Below are 21,556 nucleotides of genomic sequence, written 5' to 3'. Positions count from 1 at the left end.
GTTACCCTAGATAGTCTGAGAGCATCGAGAAGGCAGAGTTCTTGAAGGTCCAGGGTCCTAGCAGGAATAACTCGATCATACCATTCTTGCCACTCTGGTCTCACCGTGGGCCAGCATCGGTGGGGGCGATTTATCCTCCAGTTCCTCCAGTCAAGACCACCTTCATAGAGAAGACATTGGTTTTCCAGTCGGGGATACAGGGCTGGGAGCTCAGTAAGGACCTCTTTGAATATGGGTCCGAGCACGTAGTCTAACTGCACATGACGACGAGGGACAAAGATGCGTCCATCAATAGCGCTTTTCTCCCCAGCTTTGTACTTTTCACATTCTGCATCAATAATCCTCTTCAGGGCCACAGATGGGCTCGTACGCTCTACGACTGATACTGAAGGAGAAGCCATTGACGGTATGCTTTTCTTGACAATGAAACCGGGAAAGGAAGTAGAGAGAAGCCGACGATCGGTAATAAGAGGGGTTTGTGCGATTAGAAGAGCAAGTGATTTCAGAACACGAAACAAAAGGGTTTTTAAAGCCCTCGTATTTGAAAATATATTACATGAGCTGTTAAGTATTAAAAGTACGAATACAAAAGCTTCCTTCAATATTGATGCTTTTGGAGGGAAAAACAAAGCCCAGTTGTTAAGGCTAGCTTCGAAGTAAGATATTTTTCTTCGAAGCCAAGTCAAAACGGCTTCGAAACAGAGAAGCCGGCTTCGAAGCAGGTTGCCATACCCAAAAATAAAAATACTCGAGTGTTTATTTCACTTAAAAAAGTTTAAAGACCTGTTTTTAGGTTTTTTAACAAAGGTAATGTCCTTCAAGGCAAAACTTGAGATTCTTTAAGGATGGGATTTGGTGTTTGAAACATCAAAAGCAATAATGACAATGACTAAATGTTGACTATGGTCAAAACAGGCTTTAAGTGTAAGATTGCCAGATTTGAAGCACTGTTTCCAATTGAAAATCAGCCAAAACTTTATTCCACAAATTGGAAAGGTTTACAATTGGCTCATTTAGTGTTTCATTTAAAACAATTAAGTCCAGATTCAAAGGATGAAATTGTTCGAAGTTCGAAGCTCTGAGTTGACTTTTAAAACACAAGTGAAAACACAAGTGAAGACAGGGTCAAACAAAGACAAATGAAGAAGAATTTTGTTTATATTAAGATCAGAGCGATTACATCAGCTGACCCTATCTCGGTATGAACTCGAGCTCATAAAAATAAGGAATCGAATAAATAACAAGATCATGAAATTTAGTCCAACAATGATCAATGAACTTTTGTTCTTTCCTTATTCTATCTTCTAAATTTTCTAGCATTGGCTGCATAAGTTGATGTGCTCTCACTTCATAGTAGAGCTCTTCAGCCTTTATTTCGAAAGCCACCTCTCTTAATCCTTGTTCCAATTCATCAATGTCTAAGTCATCCCAATACGCAGAATCTTTATTCTTGAAATCATTGAATTCTTCAATAAAGTTCTCTGCTTCGTACTGAGCATGAATTCGAGGAGACGAAAGTTGGTCTAGAGATTGTGTGGTAGCTACAGAATTTCGATGCCAATAAAGGAGCAATGGAAGTTGGTCCAGAAACATATGAAGCTCTGCCTGAGCAAGGGGATTAAGGACATGGCCCCTAGTCAGAATATCACAAGCCCATCGAAGGTTCTTGAGAGGGACTTCGTCCTCGAGTACATTAAAAGGCAAGTGAGAGAAGGCTGCAAGCAGAAGTTGAGCCTGTTTCCGCTCAGCTGGGGTAGGAGGAGGTAGAGGTTTATAAGGTGGGAAGACATTCTCCATGGATAGGGCAATCTTCAGTTTCTCTGTCCAGGAAAGAGTTGGTGGGGGAGAAGGTATGTCAATTTCGGGAGACGAAGAAGAAGGTGTGGACGCTTCTGTTTTCGGGGATGATACGGGAGCAGAAGGAACAAAGGCATTAATATAATCAAGCCAGTCAGAAGAACATATCTTCGCCTTTTGGGCTAAGAATGATGGGTTATACCCTTGTGCTTCTTCTGGGCGGGGGGCAGCGTGCACTATTTTTGTAGGCATGGAGGATGTATACCATGCTACAAGAAGATTCTCCTCCAGACTACGCCGATGGTCAATGGGCACATAGGGATAAACAACTGAACTTCGAGTATAGGAAGGAAACTCTAAAGGGTCAGTGAACTCAATAAAATGGTGGTTGATTTGCTCCTTCAAATCATAAGTCTCAGGTATTGACCAGCTTGTCCAGTCAGAACCCCCAGAAGAGGAAGAAGTTGCAGCTTTATCCCATACAGAAATTTGCGAAGAAGAGTTGCTCAAATCCATATTTGCAATTTTCTGAATCAAAGGTTTGAAAGTAGTTTGTTCGAACTGTAAAGGTAGGTCAGAGGGAAAAATTCTTATGTCTATGTTTGTAGCTTTCTGAATCGAAGGATTAAGAGCAATGTGTTCGTAATCCAAAGGTCGGTAATTTGCAAAGGCATCCATGACCTGAATATAGAAAGGTGGGTAAAGGTGGCTAATAAATGCATGCTTTCGATGAGAAATAGCATCGACATATGACTCTTCGTATGCTTCATCACTGGAGGAAAGAATTAATTTGGCCATGAAATGTATCAGTCTGTTCGAATAATAAGACAGTGAAAATACTTAGAGGATCAAGACGAAAGTATTAATACAGATGGTGAGTGACAGTTGCATTTCTGGGAAGATGCAAAACCCATGCACGTTCTAAGACGTGGGAAAAAGGACCCTGATCCACTAATATCACCAAGTCTTGGGCATATTAGTGCGGGGGGTAATGTTGGCTACACATTTTGTGCTAGCCAGTGACAATTCGACGCGTGGCAAAGTAAGGGTAATATGGGGAGACCAAGCAGGTCTTCGATCCTGATCATACACGTGGCAGTTAATATTGGTTGTTATAAGATCTGAGTAGTAGCGGATCAACAAAGAAATGTATGGTGACGTGGCTTCAACGGTTGCTCACATTCAAATTCGAATATAGGGGGAAAGCCTAAACTGCAAGTGAGGGCGTAGTGGAACTACTTATAAGGTAGCAAGATCAGCGATCACGGAGGAGCAGTTCGACGGTTTGAAGTACAATTCAATGGTTATCTTCGGAGAGTATAAATAGCAAGAAGGACTTCAGAAAAGGGGACGAAAAAAGATCAAAAGAAAACCAGTCTTACTTTACATATTCCAGTGTTATTTCCTGCCCTTTACATTTCTGTACTTTAAGTTCCTGCGCTGCACTTCATTTGTAGGAGTAGTTTTCGAGTATATTGCCGCTGTAATTCTCTACGGAACTAAGATCATTGTAAGTTTTTCATACTAATGAAATGCTTCAGTTTATTTAACTGTTCTTATGCTCAAGTTCTCTGAAGTCAAATTACCAGTAAGCCACCAGTAAAAGTCCTCTTTATTGAGGCTAAAAGAACCATAACACAATCGTCTGAATAATTGTTTGGCAATTACAATTCTGTAAGGACTGATTGATCCTTCCTGGCACGCTCATAATTAAAAAAATAACCTTCGAAAGCCAAAAAGCCAACACCCCCACAAACATAAGTCCACAACACAACAATATAGCAGAAGTTATTTAGTAGGTTACGTAGAGCACGTGTTCATGTGCCCAACCAATGAAATGGTATAATTTGCCCACCATTTCATTATTAGGGCGATGTATTCATTTAGTCCTTTGCTAAAGTGTATAAAGTCCCGTTTGTTTTCAAAGGTAGAATGAAGGAGATTGTTAGTGAGAAGACTATTAGTGAGGGGACTACTAGTGAGGGGATTAAGAAAAATTGTATTTGTTTGATAACCAATGGAGTAGTAATAGTTTATTTTTGTTTTGAGAGATGGGGATGAGATTAACCATGTGAAATTTCACAAATACCCTTTTTGCATATTTTCAAATTTAGACTTATACTAAGTAAAGAATAAATAAATTTTTACTCAATATTATTCTTTTTCTTTTTTTATTTTTTTAAATATTAAAGAATCTAATTATCAAAAAAATTATTTATTCAATGTTTTTTTTTAAAATATTAATGAATCCAATAGCAAAGCAGATTTGCCATCCAAATAGTAGATTTGCACCCCATTTGATACCTCATTTGATAGAAATTATAATAAATTTCACAAATCCAACTTCGACAGTGCAAAATACAGGGCAAGTGCGACATATTTCTAATCCCCCACAATGGTCACATACTAATGTTGTTTTCATAACAAATTTCACTAATTCTTTTAATCACAAGTTTGCCATTTAAATTGCTCTTATAAAATAATAAATAAATAAATAAATTAGCTCTTCTTATATTATTTTAGAGGGCATCATTTTAAATTGTAAAATTTTGTTATTGTATTGTATATGTGTAAAAAAAAAATTAGTGAGATTTGTTAATTTATTAACAAAAAAATTCTTATCAATTATGGGGGCGCAAAAATGAAATACACCTTTAACAAAAATTCTTATAAATGTAATCCTGCTGAGATTATGCATTTTTGTAGTACTATTTGCACCTATTTTTCTCATAAATGAGTGTCACCGAGCTTAATAGGAGGTAGCAAAATTCAAGTCCAAAGCTTCATGATTTCCTTTTTCAAACAGTTGCAATTCAATCCAAACCACCAGGCTGCTATACCATCCAAATTTTTTGGGCTTAGCCATGAAGATCCCCACAATTAGATAAAAGCACTCACTCCATACATTCCAAGCCCTGCTGCATAACAACAAGAATACATGAACTGCAAATTTTCTACTGCCAATACTTAACACACAAATACTAGATGTATGTATCAGGAGGGATGATGTGCATTCACAGTAATAAATCCCTAGTTACAATTTTTTCAAGTAGAACACCAGAAACTTTGGTGGTATATAATTTTTCTATAGAATTCTAGTAAAATTCTTTTTGAATCCCAAAAATTTCTCCACCTTGTTGTCCAAAGAGCTTACCGAGATAAGAACTACCCAATAGATAAACAAATAAACATTAAAACAGCCTAATGGATAAAATAGAATTTTATCAGATACCGATTGTCTAGCCAAGCAATTGGTTCAAGACAAGAATTCTCGTCAGGCCAAGGAAACAAGCTGTTCAATATGTCGTTCATTGTATATTTTTGAGCATCAAAGTCAATTTTGTACAGGTTCCTCCACTCACAACTCATGGGATCAGACAAGACAAACATGGGACAATATATATATATATATATATATGAAGATGTAACTCACTAAAGAAGCAAAAAAACAGATTGCAGCAGTAGCAGAGAGTAGCATACAAGACAATATATTGTAGCCCAACACGAGCAACCTATAAACAAATTGCAAGTTACAAAAACCAGTCTTAACCAGCCTAACACAGGAGAAACATTTACTCAACAAAAAGACCATCATACTTTTGCAGCAGATAAAGTATTACAGCAGCAGAAAATACCTAGCCTATAATATTTATGCATCACATAATATATTACAAGTCATGTGGGAAACAAAAAGACCATCATACTATAGATGCCACATTCAAATATGACCTTTCAATAGCAAAGAAACCCACTCCATCTTGTAATTTAATGCTAATAGTAATTTGATGCTCTGCCACATATGCGGTTCCACTATGTCAATTTGTTTTTTCTATATCAAACCTTAACGAGGGACACAATGATACCTCAACATTTAGTAGAAAGTATAGCAAGAGTTACTAGAATGTCATTTCAGGTAACATTTTTAATTTTTTTTCCCTCCTTGTAACAGCAGTTAGAACTAATTTTCTAATTCTTTAATATTTTTATGTCCTAAGCCACATTTGTTTCTCTGGCATAAAAAATATTAGTTTTGCTTTCACGTCACTTCTACTTCATCATGTCTCTTCTTCTTCTTTGGGGAATATGCATAATTCCCTTTAGTTCAACTTAGGTGAATGTTTTGTGCAGGGTGTATACTTCAACAAAATTATGAGGATGAATTGTTTACAACCATATTGGTGAAATAGGTGAAAGTGCTCTTCTTCATGTCATTCAACCCTGCAAAAATATGCATAATTTCCTTTAGTTCAATTGTGAGGATGAATTATTCATGTCACTCTGCCCTGGTGCAATCTGATGCATAATTTGATTTAGTTCAACTCATGTGAACTTTTTGTGCTGGAAGTATACATAAATCAAGGATAAATTGTTCACAGCCATATTGGTGTGTGAAATTATTTGTGAATAAGATAAATAGATAGGATAGGTTGATGAACTCAACAAAGCCTTTATCCAAAACTGGGTAGGATACATAGTTATTTTATTTTATTTTATTTTAACATTTGTCCCCATCTAGAGCTATTTTAGATGGGAAGATAGATTAGTGGAATGAATTCTAGAAAAAACACTATGTTCAAGGGCTGCCTCCTTGATTGTTATCAACTATTTGACGTGCCAACTAAAAAGAAGACTGAATGGATAAAGAACAGAGAAGCATAGTAACAAAATAAAATCCTAAAATACATTTTATATAATATTGCAAATTCAACTATTGCAAATTCACAAATTGAATGACAAATAAGAGAACTTGAAGTGATTCAATGGGAAATTCAACGAATCTTCAAGGGTTCGGATCAGATTGAATAGTGATTATGATTTGATAGATCTGGTAATTAGGGCAAGCATCTAGCTTCAACTAAAAAGAACACTAGAATTGAAATAGGAGACCCCTAGTTTGAAACTAAATTCAATTTCCCAAAAACTCAATTGCACAAAAAAAAATGCAACTCCAGACTGAAACAAATAACTTAAAAATCCACAGAATTATAATAACAAATCATATCAGATTCTGGGCAAAACACAAACCTTCCTGAAAAATTAATGGGATTTGAAACGCAAACTCTGATTTAGAAAGAATAATAACATGAGGGAATATTAAACTAATGATAACCGAATAATTCTATTCAGAATTCTTAATTTGCCCAACCAATAGAACCAACTGATATATATATAGAAATCAAACCAATATATATATATATAGAAATCTGTATATATATATAGAAACCAAACCCAACTCCAATCGAGATCAAACCAATATATATATAGAAATCCGTATATATATAGAAATTCGTATATATATATATATATATATATATAGATAGATGAAGCTGCCAAACCCAACACCCATCAGGATGAAGCCAATTTACAACATATATACACATTTAGATATAGATGTGCATATTTGTATCCAGAATGTACCCTCTCCATTGTCCCATTAGTCAAAACCAAATCTTTTCATAAAACCCAATATATGAATTCAAAACAATTACAATCAAACTACATCTATATACATTTTTAAATAAAAAAAATCTTATTTTTCAAATTCCCACAATTAAGAAATTCACTCTAATCCCTCATTTCAATTAATTTATTTGAAAATCAAAAGCGAAGAAAATAGCAAAACAATAATGAGAACGAATACTTCGATTCCAATAACAGTAAAACAATTTGTGTATATATGTATATATATATATATATATATATATAAATAATACGAAAGATTGAGATGTGGATATAAAAAGCAAACCTTATATATATATAGAAAACAAAAAAGCTTAGATGAGTTTGAGATTGTGCAAATTGCATTCACATCCCCAATGAGGTTTGTAATAAAAAATAATTACTTAACAAAAAAAAAATTACCAACAGATGCTCCACAGAATTTGAAGATCGAAGATCTAAAGATGAGAGAGAGTTAGGGCACACTGTAAAGTAGAGAGAGCCTCTTTTTGCCTCTCCTTCTTGCTGTTGTTGCTTCCAAGGATGAGTAGGGCAGACTTCAGATCAAAAATCTAAAGAAGATGAGAGCTTATCTTTGCCTCTCCTTCCTCCTGCTGTTTCTTCTTCAAGGATGAGCTAGGGCAACGATGGGTAAATAAGTAATCACACTCCTAATACCAACGGACTAAATTTCAATACCAAGTGTTGGAGCAGACTATGAATTCTGTTAGCAAGGCCCATCTTTAAGCCTCCGGCTTATCAATCCGTTCTCCAACCCTACAAACAAACAGAACATTAAGTGGGCACCATCTCTATCCTAATCCCCTCCCTTCTTCTACACCCCAAAACAAACAGGGCCTAAAAGTCCTACTAGACACGAAGCTTGAGAGCTTGTGGCCTCCAGAATTTGGAAACACTACTTATAAAACCCCAAACACTGCCCTCACAAGTCTTTCCAGCTTGTCTTCTAATGAGCTTCAATAGACCTAATAAAAAAAACAATAATTAAAAAAAGATACGTGATTTGCAAATAAACCAAACCAAATCAAGCCTTAAGCCCCATCAAATAGGGACATGATTTGCAGATACAAAAAAATAAAATAAAAAAATTGCTACTTTACCTTCTAAGAACACATTAAATCTTTTGCTACTCAAGCTAGCATTCCATGCATTTTTGTTATTGTCCAAGCTGTTGCTTTGGAAATCCTTCAATAAGTGGAGAGAGAGAGAGAGAGAGAGAGAGAGAGAACATAATAATAAACTTCAGAAACAAAGGGGGAAAAAAAAGTATGCACTTTAAATAAATTTAAAAATAAAAAAACAAAAATAGAAAAAAGAAGGTTGAAAATTTCTTGGGGATTGTTAACATCAAGATAATTAAAACATGCTCCAAACAATTTTACATTTTTTTTCTCTCACACATGGATTACTAAGAAACAAACCAGGCTATATAGATTATAACAAACAATTCTACTTTCTAAAAAAGAAATATAAAATTCCGTTTAATAGTTTTTAAATCATGATTTGAGTTTTAAATTGTATTTTGAGTTTTAAATTTTTGAAATGAGTTTTGAAAAGGAAAAATTTGCTGAGAAAATTATTTATAAGCCCTATTTGGAAGACTTATTTAATGTGAAGCCGTATGAATATATTTTTAGAGATTGAAATCCTATTTAAATAGGAATGTGTTCCATAAGGTCCTATGAGTTGTAAATTAATGATATTAGTGTATTATTATACCCATAATTTGTTTTCATATTGTACATTATTTTCTCATTCATCATATCACATTTCGGTAGGCGTGTGTGTATTTGACATTGTGATGGTTGATGCGTTTTGATATATTTGATGTGTGGGTGGTGTGTATGAGTTCGGGGTTCGGTTGGGGATATTTGATATTGGTTGTTAATTGGATATCGAATGTGAACCACGTCATAGGATGGCAATTGTACATTGGGACCTGGATGATCGTGTTACAATGCATATTACATTTAGTGTGTAACGTTAATCCACATACATCATGTAGTAGATAACATTTGTGTGTTTGTTCGATTGTACAAGTGTTTGAATGTGTATCGTGTCTTTGTTGTAATTAGTGTTTACATATACATGTCACAGTACATTGCGCAAAATTATTGAGGATTTGGGTTTGTAATTGAATGTGGATTGAATCCCATTACTCGATGTTAAAGTTACGCTGGGTTGGGTAGGGCTGAGCAAGGAATCCGTGAAATTCGTAATCCGATCTAGTTCAGTCCAATTCAATAGGTTTGGATAAGTTTTCTGAATCCATAGTTCTATTTCGGATTGAAAAATTAAAAATCCGTAGTCCACGGATCGTTTCTAGATTGAACCCCACAGTTCTGGATTGGAACTGATCCTAACCATAGACAAATAAATAACCTATATTTATATTATACACCCTCCCGCATAGTATCTTCATTTATTCCATATAAAACATAAACCTGCTTGGTATCTTCTTTTATTGCTTTTGTTTGTTAGGTTTTAGTTTTAATTTGTAATGGTTTAAATACTTATGTTGGAACCAATTCTTTTTATGGTTATTTAAATTCTAAAACGGTATGTCGCTATTATGAAAAGACATATTGCTATTGTGGAACTAATATGATACTATGTTTATGTTTTTATGAAATTAAAATGTTCAATTTTTTTTTTTTTTACAATTATGTGAATCCGTGTTTAAATGGATTGGTTTCATGATTTAAACGGATTGGATTGGTTCCAATTTTTCAGGAACCGTAGATAACGAATTGGTCTTAATTTTATCCCAACCCGGACTAATCCAGACCATGCTCACCCCTAGGGTTGGGAGTGATGATGGTTCAATACATAGGTTGGGTTGCGATGTTCCATATTACATTTAGGAAGTTACATTATTTATAATTCAACGGAGGAGTATTGGAATGTCACGTTGGGTTTGAGATTTACGTTAGATTTTGGATGAGAAACATATGAGAATATCACATTGGGTTTAGAAATGTAACATTGGGTTTGGGATGTTACATTTATGTTTTGAATTTCAAATTTATTATCAATCTATGGTAACATTGGATTTCCCACATATGAAATTGCCATTAATCAAGTTATTTTGAATTTCAGAAGCATATAGAAATGTCACATTTGGTTTGGGAATGTCACGTTGGGTCTGGAATGTTACATTTATGTTTTGAATTTCAAATTTCCAACCATATAGATATGATTACAATCTATGGTAACATTGGATTTTCCATATATTGTATTGCCATTAATTAGATTATTTTGAATTTCGCAATCTATGGTAACATTGAATTTTCCATATATGATATTATCATTAATCAGGTTATTAATTAATGAAATTTGGGGGTATATATGTCCACAATAAAACCATAGGACCTATTGGATTATAAGTTTTTTCATAGGATCATATTTTGTATAAGTCTTCCAAATAGGACTTAAAAATAAAATAATCTACCCAAATTTGTTTGGTTATGAATTTTGGAGAAAAAAAAAATTTGAATTGTATTTTAAATTTTGAGTTTTTGAATTGTATTTCAAAAATTTTTAGGTTTATTTTTTATTAAAATATTTAAAATTTTTCTTAATTTTATATTTTTTTAGGGCAACTATTTTTTATTGTAAATATTTATTCATTTATTTTAATATGTAGTGCATTTTATTTTTTTCAATATTTAAAAATTTTACAAAAATTATTTTAATTTTAAAGATACAATTTAATTTTAAATATTTTTTTTTTGTTAATTTAAAAAAAAAAAATAGATTGCCCATATATCTCGAAATCACAACAAACTACTTGGCAAATACTTAAAAAATAACAAAATATTTTTTTCAAAAGAATAAAAAATATATTTCTTCAAAAATAAAATAAAATAAAAATATTTTTTCAAAAATATAAAAAATAATTTTAAAGAATAAAATATAAAAATAACTTCTTTTTTTTAAAAAAAAAATAGAGTTTTAAAAAGAGTTTGATTATAAGTTTTAAATTTAGTTTTGAATAGTGTATTTGATTATGAGTTTTAAAAAAAAATTATCCAAATCATTATTTGAGTTTTAAACCAAATGCTACCAAAAATACCCTCCCCAGATTTTTTTTTTTTTTTTTTTTGAACAGAAATACCTTTCCCAGATCAATTTCAAGTTCTTCAAGCACGCACAGCTTGCCAAGTTTGAGGATGGGCTCATTTATTGACAAATCTTCCTGTTACAAACCAGGTTATAGATATGATATAACAAACAATTCTACTTTCTAGAAAAGAAAAATAAAAATACCTTTCGTAGATCACATTTAAGTCCTTCAAGTGAGCACAGGTGAAGAAGTTTGCAGATGCGCTCATCCATAGACAAATCTTCTTGTTCTATAATCGCAATTATTTCGTCTCCCAAAGAAAAAAAATTTCTCCCAAGCTCTAAGAACATAATTGCTAAAAACAGGTGTTCAAGTTGTATTTTGTCAACACCTGCAGCAAATTCATGAAAAGCATACACATCAAAAGATTGAACCTACTATTTTTCATAATCGAACACCAAACCAAGTCAAACCAAGCCAAGCCTTAAGTCCCATCAAATGGGTTAGCTACATAAATTCTTCTTCTCTACTCGACTCTATTCAAGGCCATTTCGTAGTCAAATTAAGGAGATTAATAAGTGCATTTGGTAAGATTTTTTTATTTACAAGTCAAATTTCAAATGATAAAGATGCCTTTATCTAGAAGTGCATCAGTAATTGAATTTGGATGTAAAGCAAAAGCATTCTTACCAGCTAAACACTGTGCTGTCCCGTATATGCGATACCTAGGATTTCTCGCAGGTTCCTCAAGAGCTTGTCGTAACTGCACAAACTTCAAGACACTTCCTCTAATCCTTGTGCGAAGCAGGCCCAATAAAAGATGATGTGAGCCAATAAAACGATGTCCTTCTGACCTTCTTGCACAGTCAGCATGTCCAACAACCTCAATTACCTCTTCCGTACAATTTCCAAAGACACCTGACCGCAAGGGAAATGTAGCTGATTTCATGGACTTGTGTAACTGCAAAAGGAGAATGGAAAATGGAAAATTGCAATGGTGCAAAGAATTCATAATCCACCATAGAAAACTTTCACACAAAGCACAATAATTCTGCAAAACCCACAAAAGTAGACAAATATTGCAACTACTGGGCCACTATTAAGTGATATCCTAAATTTACAATATACTCATTTTAAGTGAAATATGCCATCTGATATGCAAATAATCTGCCACATCAAATGGGAAAACGCCAAAAAAAACTCTTGCATGTAACAGAGCTATACTCATCGGTTATACATTAAAAAAATGTGTGCTAAGGATTATGGCACCGGCAGCAATATTTGCCACAAGCAAAACAAATTACCTCAAGTCCTTTCCATTCTATTAACTGGTCCATGGCTTCAAATATTTGACAAGCAAGTACATCAAGCCCAACAAATTTGACAGGCGGCTCAAGCCTACGCAGCTCCAAGAAATCAAAGCACCCCCAAGGCTCCAGCAATAGAACATCAGTGATACCACGACACTTCTTTTGGGTCAATTCCATCATTAGGTGCATTGCATAATTTCTCTGGTTTAAAAGAGAAAGAAATTAAAAATAATCGATAATATTATATAAGCAAAACCGTTCATAACTATATGAACTCAAAACTCTTAATCCAATTTTTCTAGATTTTTGAATTAACAAAATACAAAAATACATGTGCCATAAAATCATTGGCTCTTCAACTTTAATTATAATTATTGGATTTTTTATTATTATTGCAATACATTTCAAATTTATTAATTCCTACCTTCCAAATTACTTGATTTATGGAAATAAATAAATAAAAGAGAAAAATATATATGACAAATAACTTTTTATTTATGACATTATTATAGAAAATTAATCAAAAATTTAATTTTTTATTTTTTTATTTTTAAAAGAGAAGAATATATATGACAAATAACTTTTTATTTTTAAAAGAGAAGAATATATATGACAAATAACTTCTTTCTTGAAACAACTTCTTTATCTCTTAATTTCTTTCTCTCTCTCTCTCATATTCTAACTTCTGATTTTCTATCCACCTTTTTGTGTGATGATCCTCATATTTATAGAGGGTCATCCAGGTGATAAGAAGGCCCCATCCTCAATTTGAATCGTATATTTGATTAACCGTATTGACCCTTTGGACTTCTTCCTGTGTGGTGTCCTTACTATAGGCTCTACAAGTGTCATCTTCTGTAGGCTCCATGTGTCACTTGAATATCCTGAATAACATCACTGAGATTCGATGTCGTTTTATTTATACATTTCAACGGATCAAGTTGATCATTTTAGGAAGTGATTACCAATAACAATCCTATCATAGGCTCTATGTGTGTCATTAACTGATTGACCGTATTTGAAATTTGAACATAAATTTAGTTGAAATTTGTATGCCAAGCATGTCATAACTATTAGGATATGGGCCCAGCAATACCCTATCAGGCTATCCAACAATCTAGATATGAACAGAAGGTGTATTTTTCTCCACAAACAAACATCTTAATTTCAAGCAGGTTATGCACACAAGAACCGAACCAAGGTAGCAAAATGTATTTTGCCTAGTTCATAAGTGACTAAAAAGACGAGGTCTTTTTTGTCAATTTACAACTGTCATTAATAGGACTTATTTTCTAACATTTGGGGTAATCTGCACATGGGTAAACCAAAAGGGGGCAAAGTGAAATTTTTCGTTAAATTAATGACAGTAGAAAAAATGAATAAATAAACAAGGTAAATAGTTAAAATCATCGATATGATCCATTTCACATGGATAACATACTCCTCTCTTTTTCTTTTTTTCTTTTTTGTTAATTGCTAATTGTTAATTTCTTGTTCCATAGATGATAGTTCAAAGCTGACTTCAGGATGATAAATGAAATATCCACTTTACACGGAGACATTAATTTGAGCAAGCCGCAAATGCAAAGTGAACGGTACATTTAATTGCAAAGACGAGGGACAAACATATATAACAATCCTAAACTTCAATACAATATTTTGGTAAACTTTTTTTAGTAATTTATCAACAGTTCTTCGGTGTTAATACCTTTGAGTGATCTAATTGTGAAGTAGCAGAAAATATTATATTAAGAAACATATCCAAAGTGATTCACACTTGTACCTTCAATGGTCGAAACTGCTTCATAACAATCATCGTACATTGGATTAAGAGTTCAAACATACGCACATCCTACATCAACATAAATCATATTCAAAACATTGCATAACTAATCAATTATGATAGATAAGTGTACTTAATTGAACTACGGAAAAACAACAACGAAAGGAGAAAAACAAAAAAATAAATACACATATATAATTACTTAGTAATGCCATTTAAAGTTCAAATAAAAAAATACTGTTGTTTGATGCCTCAAACGATCATCTACGATTCTCAAGCATGCATACCCATACCAAGAAAAATGAAGACAAATTAAACACATCACAATAACCAATTTTGCAGCTATGAGTCAGAACAAAAGGAGATTAATAACAAGAAGGCTAGGGATTACAAGGGCAACAACATAAATAAGGACTAAAATAATGTGTTACCTTATGGATCAGCAAGTCTGGTGGTGTTGGCTGTTGCTGCACAAGTACATTTTTCTGTGGATATATTATCCCTGAATAAGTGACTGCAGCTGTTACAAAGACTAAAAGCAATGTCACACAGTGACATGTAATTGTAACAGTTACCTCTAAGATGCTATTAACATCATACTCATGAAGAAGGATAAAATCATCCAACTTCATCTCCCAGTGAGCAATGGCTAGAATAGCTTCGTTCGTAGTCTATAAAGTAACAAAAAAAGTTGCACCATCAACTTGTTTACAATATCAATTTCAGTTATCAAGCTAGACAAACCAATAAACTCAAAATCAAACTTATATTGAACTCAGAGGCACACAAACCTTGTGCAATCTGAATAAATCAAACATAAACTTATTGTGCTCAGCATTCAACTCTTCCTCGTAAGCAATTCGAATAAAATCTTCCTGAAGAAAAAAAAAAAAAAAAAAAAAAAAAAAATGAGATGATCAATGCAAGTGTTTTCCATGAAGAAATGAATAGGCATCAGCCGTAGTCAAAGCATTATGTTGACATATTTTGAGCTTATTTCTGTCCAAATTTTTAAAATATATATTTATACATACACAAAGAGAAACCCAAAAAAGGAAAGAAAATAAAATAAGGAGCATCTACATGAACAAGTTACTTTGTGATTGTATAATGATACAATTACAAGAACTAAAAAAATGACAAAAGAAGGGAACAAGGTTTAGGTTAATAGCATGTAAAAGTGAAGGGACAAAGAGAGACTAGAAAAGAACACAATGCCAAATACAATCACCAACACAAGAGAGCGAAGATGTCAATGACAAGGGAAAGGTCTTGACATAATTGACAAAACGAGTAATCTGACCACCCAATTTATGTACTGGGTGAAAAATGTCATCACATTTGGTCAAACTACAAACACATTCTAAGCAATTATATAAATAAAAAGCACTGTGTGAATCGGTGTTTTAAAAAGCACGCCTAGGCGCTAAGCGAGGCAAGGCACAAGGGCCGCGCTTAGGGCTTAGGCACAAGCTAAGCGAGGCGAGGCCTAATTGAAAGGCACAAGGGCCGCGCTCTCTTGGTGAAGCACACAAAGATGTCGATGACAAGAGGCGAGGCGAGGCGAGTTGCGAGAAGCGCAGAGCGCCTTTCAATTAGGCTCAAGGCACACGCTTTGTGTGCTTCACCATCAAATGATCTGTTTTGTGTTTGTGTACTAGCCATCAACTGATCTGAGCTTCAACATCGACTGGACTCGTCTTCTTCAGGTTCATCTCTGCTTCTTCTTTTCTCTCTTTGCTTTTCTTCTGCTTCGTCTTCTCTCCTCTTCTCCTCTCTTCTCTTCTCCTCTTCTTTCATCGTCTTCTCTCTCGTTTCTGTCTCGCTCACGATCGCTCTCTCTTGCCTTCTCTCTCTCTCTCTCTCTCTCTCTCTCTCTCTCTCTCTCTCTCTCTCTCTCTCTCTCTCTCTCTCTCTCCATCTTCTTGATTCCTATATATATATATATAATATTATATAATACCTATTATATAATATATAATATACTTATAGATAATATATATAATTATACATAATAAAAAATAAATAAACACATGTATGTAAAATAAAAATAAAAAAATTAATTGAAACACATTGTTTAAAAAATATAATAAATAAATAAAACAATATATATATATATATATATTAAAAAAATTAATTATTTTTTTTTCTTCTCTTCTCTTCTTATTAAAAAAATTAATATTATACATATTAAATATTTGCTTATGCTGAAAATTGTGCTATATTAATATTCTGCTTAGCTTCTATAACTTGCACCTCGTTTTGGTGAGGCACGCCTTGATACTTAGGCTCTAGGTGACCTTGGCGCCTCGATGTGCCTAAAACTTTTTAAAACACTGGTGTGAATGCAATATGGAATAATCTAAGCAATCTATGTATAGTAAATGATAAAGAATTGTGAATCTCAAACTTGCTTAGCATCAGCCAGAGCAATTACCATATCATAAACACTTAATACAAGAATCATAAGAGCTTTCAAAACCTCCCACTGCACATGTGTTAATGCATCAGGGTCTTCCGAAAACACTTCGTCCTCCACTCTAGTCCAACTAATACAAGAAAAACTATTATGTGCTAAGAATGCAGCCCCCTTGGCAGCTGTGAAGACCCGGTCCTCACCTCCTCTATCTTTAAGGCTCGAGAACATTGAATTCCTCAAAAAATCCTGGGACAAAGTAGTTCAAAAAGTTTGTGAAAGCGAGAAGACAAACCTAACACAGAACCTGAAGAGCATAACAAGCTAAAAAATATACCATTGATACAGCATGATACAACATTACATAAGAAACATTTATAATCTTATTTTTAAGGGTTAATTACAGCATAGTGAGACAGAGAAAAAAAATTACAAAAAATGTTGGGTGTAAATGATTTTGTCATGGGGTACAAGTGAAAAGCCGTCTCCATGTTTGTGTAAAAAAAAATAATAATAATTTGTCCCACTGGGATGTAATTCCCCCTATTCTTAATTACTTCTATAAACACAATAATTAAATGACCCTCCAAAAAAAAATACATACACACAAAATAGTCAATCACTTAAATATCATCATATACAAGCAAGCAACACATTGTACTAACTTTTACAGATGATTCTAAAACATTACAAGTTACAACTTAACAGCTATGAAGCATGGATACTCTAAAAAACATCTCGTACCTGTACCGAATACTTACTGGCAGATGGTACCTCGTATAGTACTTCTGCATACCTACCGAGTACACGAAATATGTACCCAAATTTTTTCTTCTTAATTTTTGGCGTACCCAAACGTACCTAGTATATACCCAAGCCGTATCATACCTCAGTTGAAATAATATTTTCTTCTACTACAGTGATAAAAACTCCTTTCACTAGACTTCTTTTTTATTTTTAGTTTTATGCTTAGCATGATTTTAAAATCAAACTATGGCTTGTAAGTTATTTAATATATTAACATTTAATTTTGATTTATACCTTAACTTTTGGCATTAAATGTTAATTATAAGTTGGATCTTAACAAATTAAACTATTTAATTAATTTTTGCATCACTCTAAATTGAAAATAAATATTTTTTTACAAGCGTACCAAGCCCAAGCCGTACCCTAACCCTCCTTTTTGTCTAAATTTTACCGTATTGACGTATCCGTATTATATCAATAACAGTATGTACCTGTGCTTCATAGCTTAACAGAAAGAAGAAGAAGAAGAAGAAGATAAAAGTAAAGGAAAGAAGGACCATTCATTTCAAGTAGACCTTGCAAATTCCACGCATAAACCCAATGCCAAAAAGATAAGAAATAACATAATTGTGACAAAAAAAATTACAGTATTTTTTCAATATAAGTTATGAAGAAGCAAATCCAGTCCTGACAGCCGGGAGGGGGAGGGGGAGGGAAAGATTGGGTAAAGACATAACCTTTGGCATTATTTTCATATACCTAATTTTTCAAAACATATAATTTCCAAAATAAAATGGCGCTCTCCATGAGAAGGACCGAAAATGTGCAAGTAACATAGTTTTACAACCAAGGTTGCAAAAACAATAATAACGTAAATAATAAAAAATAAATAAATTACATTTTTTTTTTTTTTTTTTTTGTGTGTTGTTGATGATGCCAAATTACGTGACAAGCATATATCTAGTATAGATAAAAACCAGAAGAGCAGTGCAGAACGAACAGAACCTTCCGTTCTTCTTCTTGTGATGCCACTTTTGCAATCTTTTCTAGCATAGCTTCAGGAATACCCCTGTTCCAGATCAAGTGATGTGAGTTCCGTGAGGAAGCACTCAAAGAAACCACAAGGGGAAAACAAAATAAAATTAAGGAGGGTACTTTTCTGTCACGGTTTGGCCACTTTGACCAAGATTATCATCTCTATGTTTTGTAGATCTACCGGGTGAACTTGGACAATCTTTGACCAATTCGACTCCTGGGAACATTAATTCATCCATTCGCCAAACTGTGTTGCAAAAAAAAAATAATAAATAAATAAATAAATAATTTACGTATTCCAACCATACTAACAAAACATTAGGAAGTGGTAAACTTGGTGGACCTGATTCTTCTTTTATTCAACTTTTAGGCATGAAGAAACCAAACAACATATTGCATGATATTGTCTACTATTACCTCGCAGTTCTTCTCAAGTTGAGATGGATTTGGGTGTAACTTCTCTCTACAATGAGAAACCCTGAATTATTTTTTTGGAGAGTTGGTATAGGTCTATTAAGTAGACTTATTTTTCAACGGGGGTTATAATAATTAATGATATTTTTTATTATACATTATTAAAAAAAACGTTACTTTTTGGAGAGTTAGTATAGGTCTATTAAGTAGGCTTATTTTTCAATGGAGGTTATAATAATTAATGATATTTATTATTATACGTTACTAAAAAAATATTATTAATTATTAATTTTTAATAATAGTTTAAAAATTTTATTACAAAAAATGTTACTAATTATAAGTTTTAGCGACAGTTTAAAAAAATCATTAAAATATGTCACTAATTTTTAATTTTTAGTGACAGTTTAAAAAATTCGTCATAGAAAAACGTCACTAATTGTAAGTTTTAGCGACAATTTATAAAATCGTAACAAAAAAAAGTCATTAATTGTCAATTTTTAGCGACAGATAAAAAATCATCACAAAAAATTATTTTTAGCGACGATTATGCTAAGACTTATTTTCAATAGAACTTGATAGGAATTAAGTATAACTATTAGGACTTATTGGTAATTTATATTTATTTTATTTTTATTTTTTTTGTTCCTTTCGGGGTTGGGGAGTAATTACCTGCTATGCTCTAAAATGTGCGTTTTGAATGCTCCAAGAAAAGTTATCTTCGCTCAAAACGCCGTCGTTCCTTTGTGGAAACTTTAATTGAGGTCTTGTTTGGGAACCGACTTTTTAGTAATTTTTTGGATTATTGACTAAAATATGATGTAAAAAAAACTAGTATTTTTGGATGACTTTTTGATTTTTTTACGAAAAAATGTACAAAAATGAGAGAGAAAATAGAATATTTGACTTTTTAGTATAGATTATTGACTTTTTAATTTTTTTAATGATTTTTTGACTTTTTAACTAAAAAAATCACTTGCTCAACGAGGCCTAAGTTTCGTCCTTTTGAATGCTTGAACAAAAGAGCTCATTCTATTCACACTGAAATAGTAAATTAGTAAATTAGTGCCCTAATTAAAAATTTTAAATTTTAATTTTTATTATATTTTAATGTAAATTTATTAATAAAGATAATACATATTAAATTTAAAAATATATATATATTTTTTTTCTTTCTGATTCACCTTAATCACTTATACATATTCTTTTTTTCATCTTATTTCTTAAATTTTAGGCTTCGTGTGGGAAGATGATATGGACTAAAATAGCCATATAAGACAAAATAAGTTATTTTAGTCAAATAGGAAAAAATGTCACATCTAACTCATAATCATTTTATTCTTTCTCTCACAAAAGTCAAAAAAACTCAAAAGTCTATCACAAACGAGATTTTTTAACCATGGGCTAAAATAGCCCAAAAAAATCAAAAAGCCAACCCACATATTAAAATTATCCCGTACATAGTCAAATTGTTAAATATTTTTATTTAGCACGCACTACAACATTTTCTTAGTTTACTAACATCTAAAAGTGTCACTAAACTACTCTTTCAGTGACATTTTTTAGTTTTGTGGCGTTTTGAACAAGTGTCATTTATACCCATGCTTGATATCATGTCCTAAAATTTTCTAAATGGCCATCTTGTCATTTTTCTTATAATTTCTTCTTCCTATCATCATGACTACGTTTTACAATTTTCTATCATTAAATTCTACCTGAACATATTCTTATTAGTAATAATATACAAACATAAATTTTATATAGAATTTTCAAATATAATGATATAGCTTAATGGTGACATTTCATTTTGAAACAAAACATTCATAAATATGATTTATATTTATAATAACATCACTATCACAACATTTTTATGATTTTTTTTTGTATAAATTTTTATATATGAATATAATTTTTTATTTTTATTTCTACTATTATATTTAGATTAGATCAATTTAATTTAGATATATCTAAAAAGTATAAAATTTGTACAAAATTTTTTTTTAAGAAAATCATTGAATATAATAAAATAAGATAATGTATTGAATTTTTGTATTTTTTATATATATATATATATATTTTGTATTTGTTGAATTTTAAAAAAAAAAAATACAAAATATTATGCTTCTTAAGTATATCTAGATTAGATATATTCAAAAAAAAAAATTTCTTAAAATATTTAAAAATTTTAGTACAAATAAAAAACACGAAAAATTTACAAAAAAAAAAAAAAAAAAACACACGCACGCACACACAATTTTTTGTGTGAGTTAAACCTATAGCAGATGATTCTTATTTCCCTTGAAATGACATGAACAATGTATTATTTTATTATTTTATATGTATAAAGGTTAAGAGACAAATATGTCATTTTAGTCTGACAAGAGGTAAGTGTAATTTGTCAAATGTGAAGGGGGATCTGTATTAAACAGAAACCTCACGAGGTGTCAGTGTAATTTACCCAAAAAAAATTTAGTGTGTTTGGTTTCAATTTTCTAGAAATTGAGTTTTTTTTTTCGTGAATATTTTTAAAA

General features: G+C 32.2%; 1 protein-coding gene across 7 annotated transcripts; it reads right to left on the bottom strand.

Moving 5' to 3' along the window:
• Nucleotides 1-4,304: 4,304 nt before the first annotated feature.
• LOC114289750 (uncharacterized) lies at nucleotides 4,305-19,094 on the bottom strand. 7 transcript variants are annotated; one of them, XR_014339582.1, is made up of 15 exons: nucleotides 19,032-19,094; nucleotides 18,735-18,861; nucleotides 18,585-18,648; nucleotides 16,854-17,081; nucleotides 15,208-15,291; nucleotides 14,992-15,087; nucleotides 14,848-14,883; nucleotides 14,417-14,485; nucleotides 12,628-12,834; nucleotides 12,014-12,284; nucleotides 11,527-11,714; nucleotides 11,375-11,455; nucleotides 8,358-8,442; nucleotides 7,660-8,222; nucleotides 4,305-4,715 (listed from the first exon to the last, which is right to left on the bottom strand). XR_014339582.1 is itself a non-coding variant. In XM_082886626.1 (14 exons), the coding sequence occupies exons 2-14, from the start codon at nucleotides 18,851-18,853 to the stop codon at nucleotides 8,107-8,109; spliced, it is 1,662 nt and encodes a 553-aa protein (XP_082742752.1). In that variant the 5' UTR covers nucleotides 18,854-18,861; nucleotides 19,032-19,094; the 3' UTR covers nucleotides 7,529-8,106. The 7 variants fall into 7 exon arrangements, 2 of the variants coding, with proteins under 2 accessions (XP_082742752.1, XP_082742753.1); XR_014339580.1 differs by having other exon boundaries at nucleotides 4,306-4,715; nucleotides 14,848-14,901; XR_014339581.1 differs by having other exon boundaries at nucleotides 4,306-4,712; nucleotides 14,848-14,901.
• Between the last annotated feature and the right edge of the window lie 2,462 nt (nucleotides 19,095-21,556).

The sequence above is a fragment of the Camellia sinensis genome, chromosome 9, assembly GCF_055761805.1.
Source record: "Camellia sinensis isolate YWXY chromosome 9, ASM5576180v1, whole genome shotgun sequence".
Taxonomy (NCBI): Eukaryota; Viridiplantae; Streptophyta; class Magnoliopsida; order Ericales; family Theaceae; genus Camellia; species Camellia sinensis.
This window is presented reverse-complemented; position numbering and strand designations above follow the sequence as displayed.

What these genes read in the sequence shown, in the direction of transcription:
- LOC114289750 (XM_082886626.1), bottom strand. Translation starts at nt 18,853, where the DNA reads ATGGATGAATTAATGTTCCCAGGAGTCGAATTGGTCAAAGATTGTCCA. An exon ending in CACAAGAAGAAGAACGGAAG is followed by an intron (nt 17,082 to 18,584) that starts GTTCTGTTCGTT and finishes ACTTTGTCCCAG; the next exon opens with GATTTTTTGAGGAATTCAAT. An exon ending in TTGAAATTGATCTGGGAAAG is followed by an intron (nt 8,443 to 11,374) that starts GTATTTCTGTTC and finishes CACTTATTGAAG; the next exon opens with GATTTCCAAAGCAACAGCTT.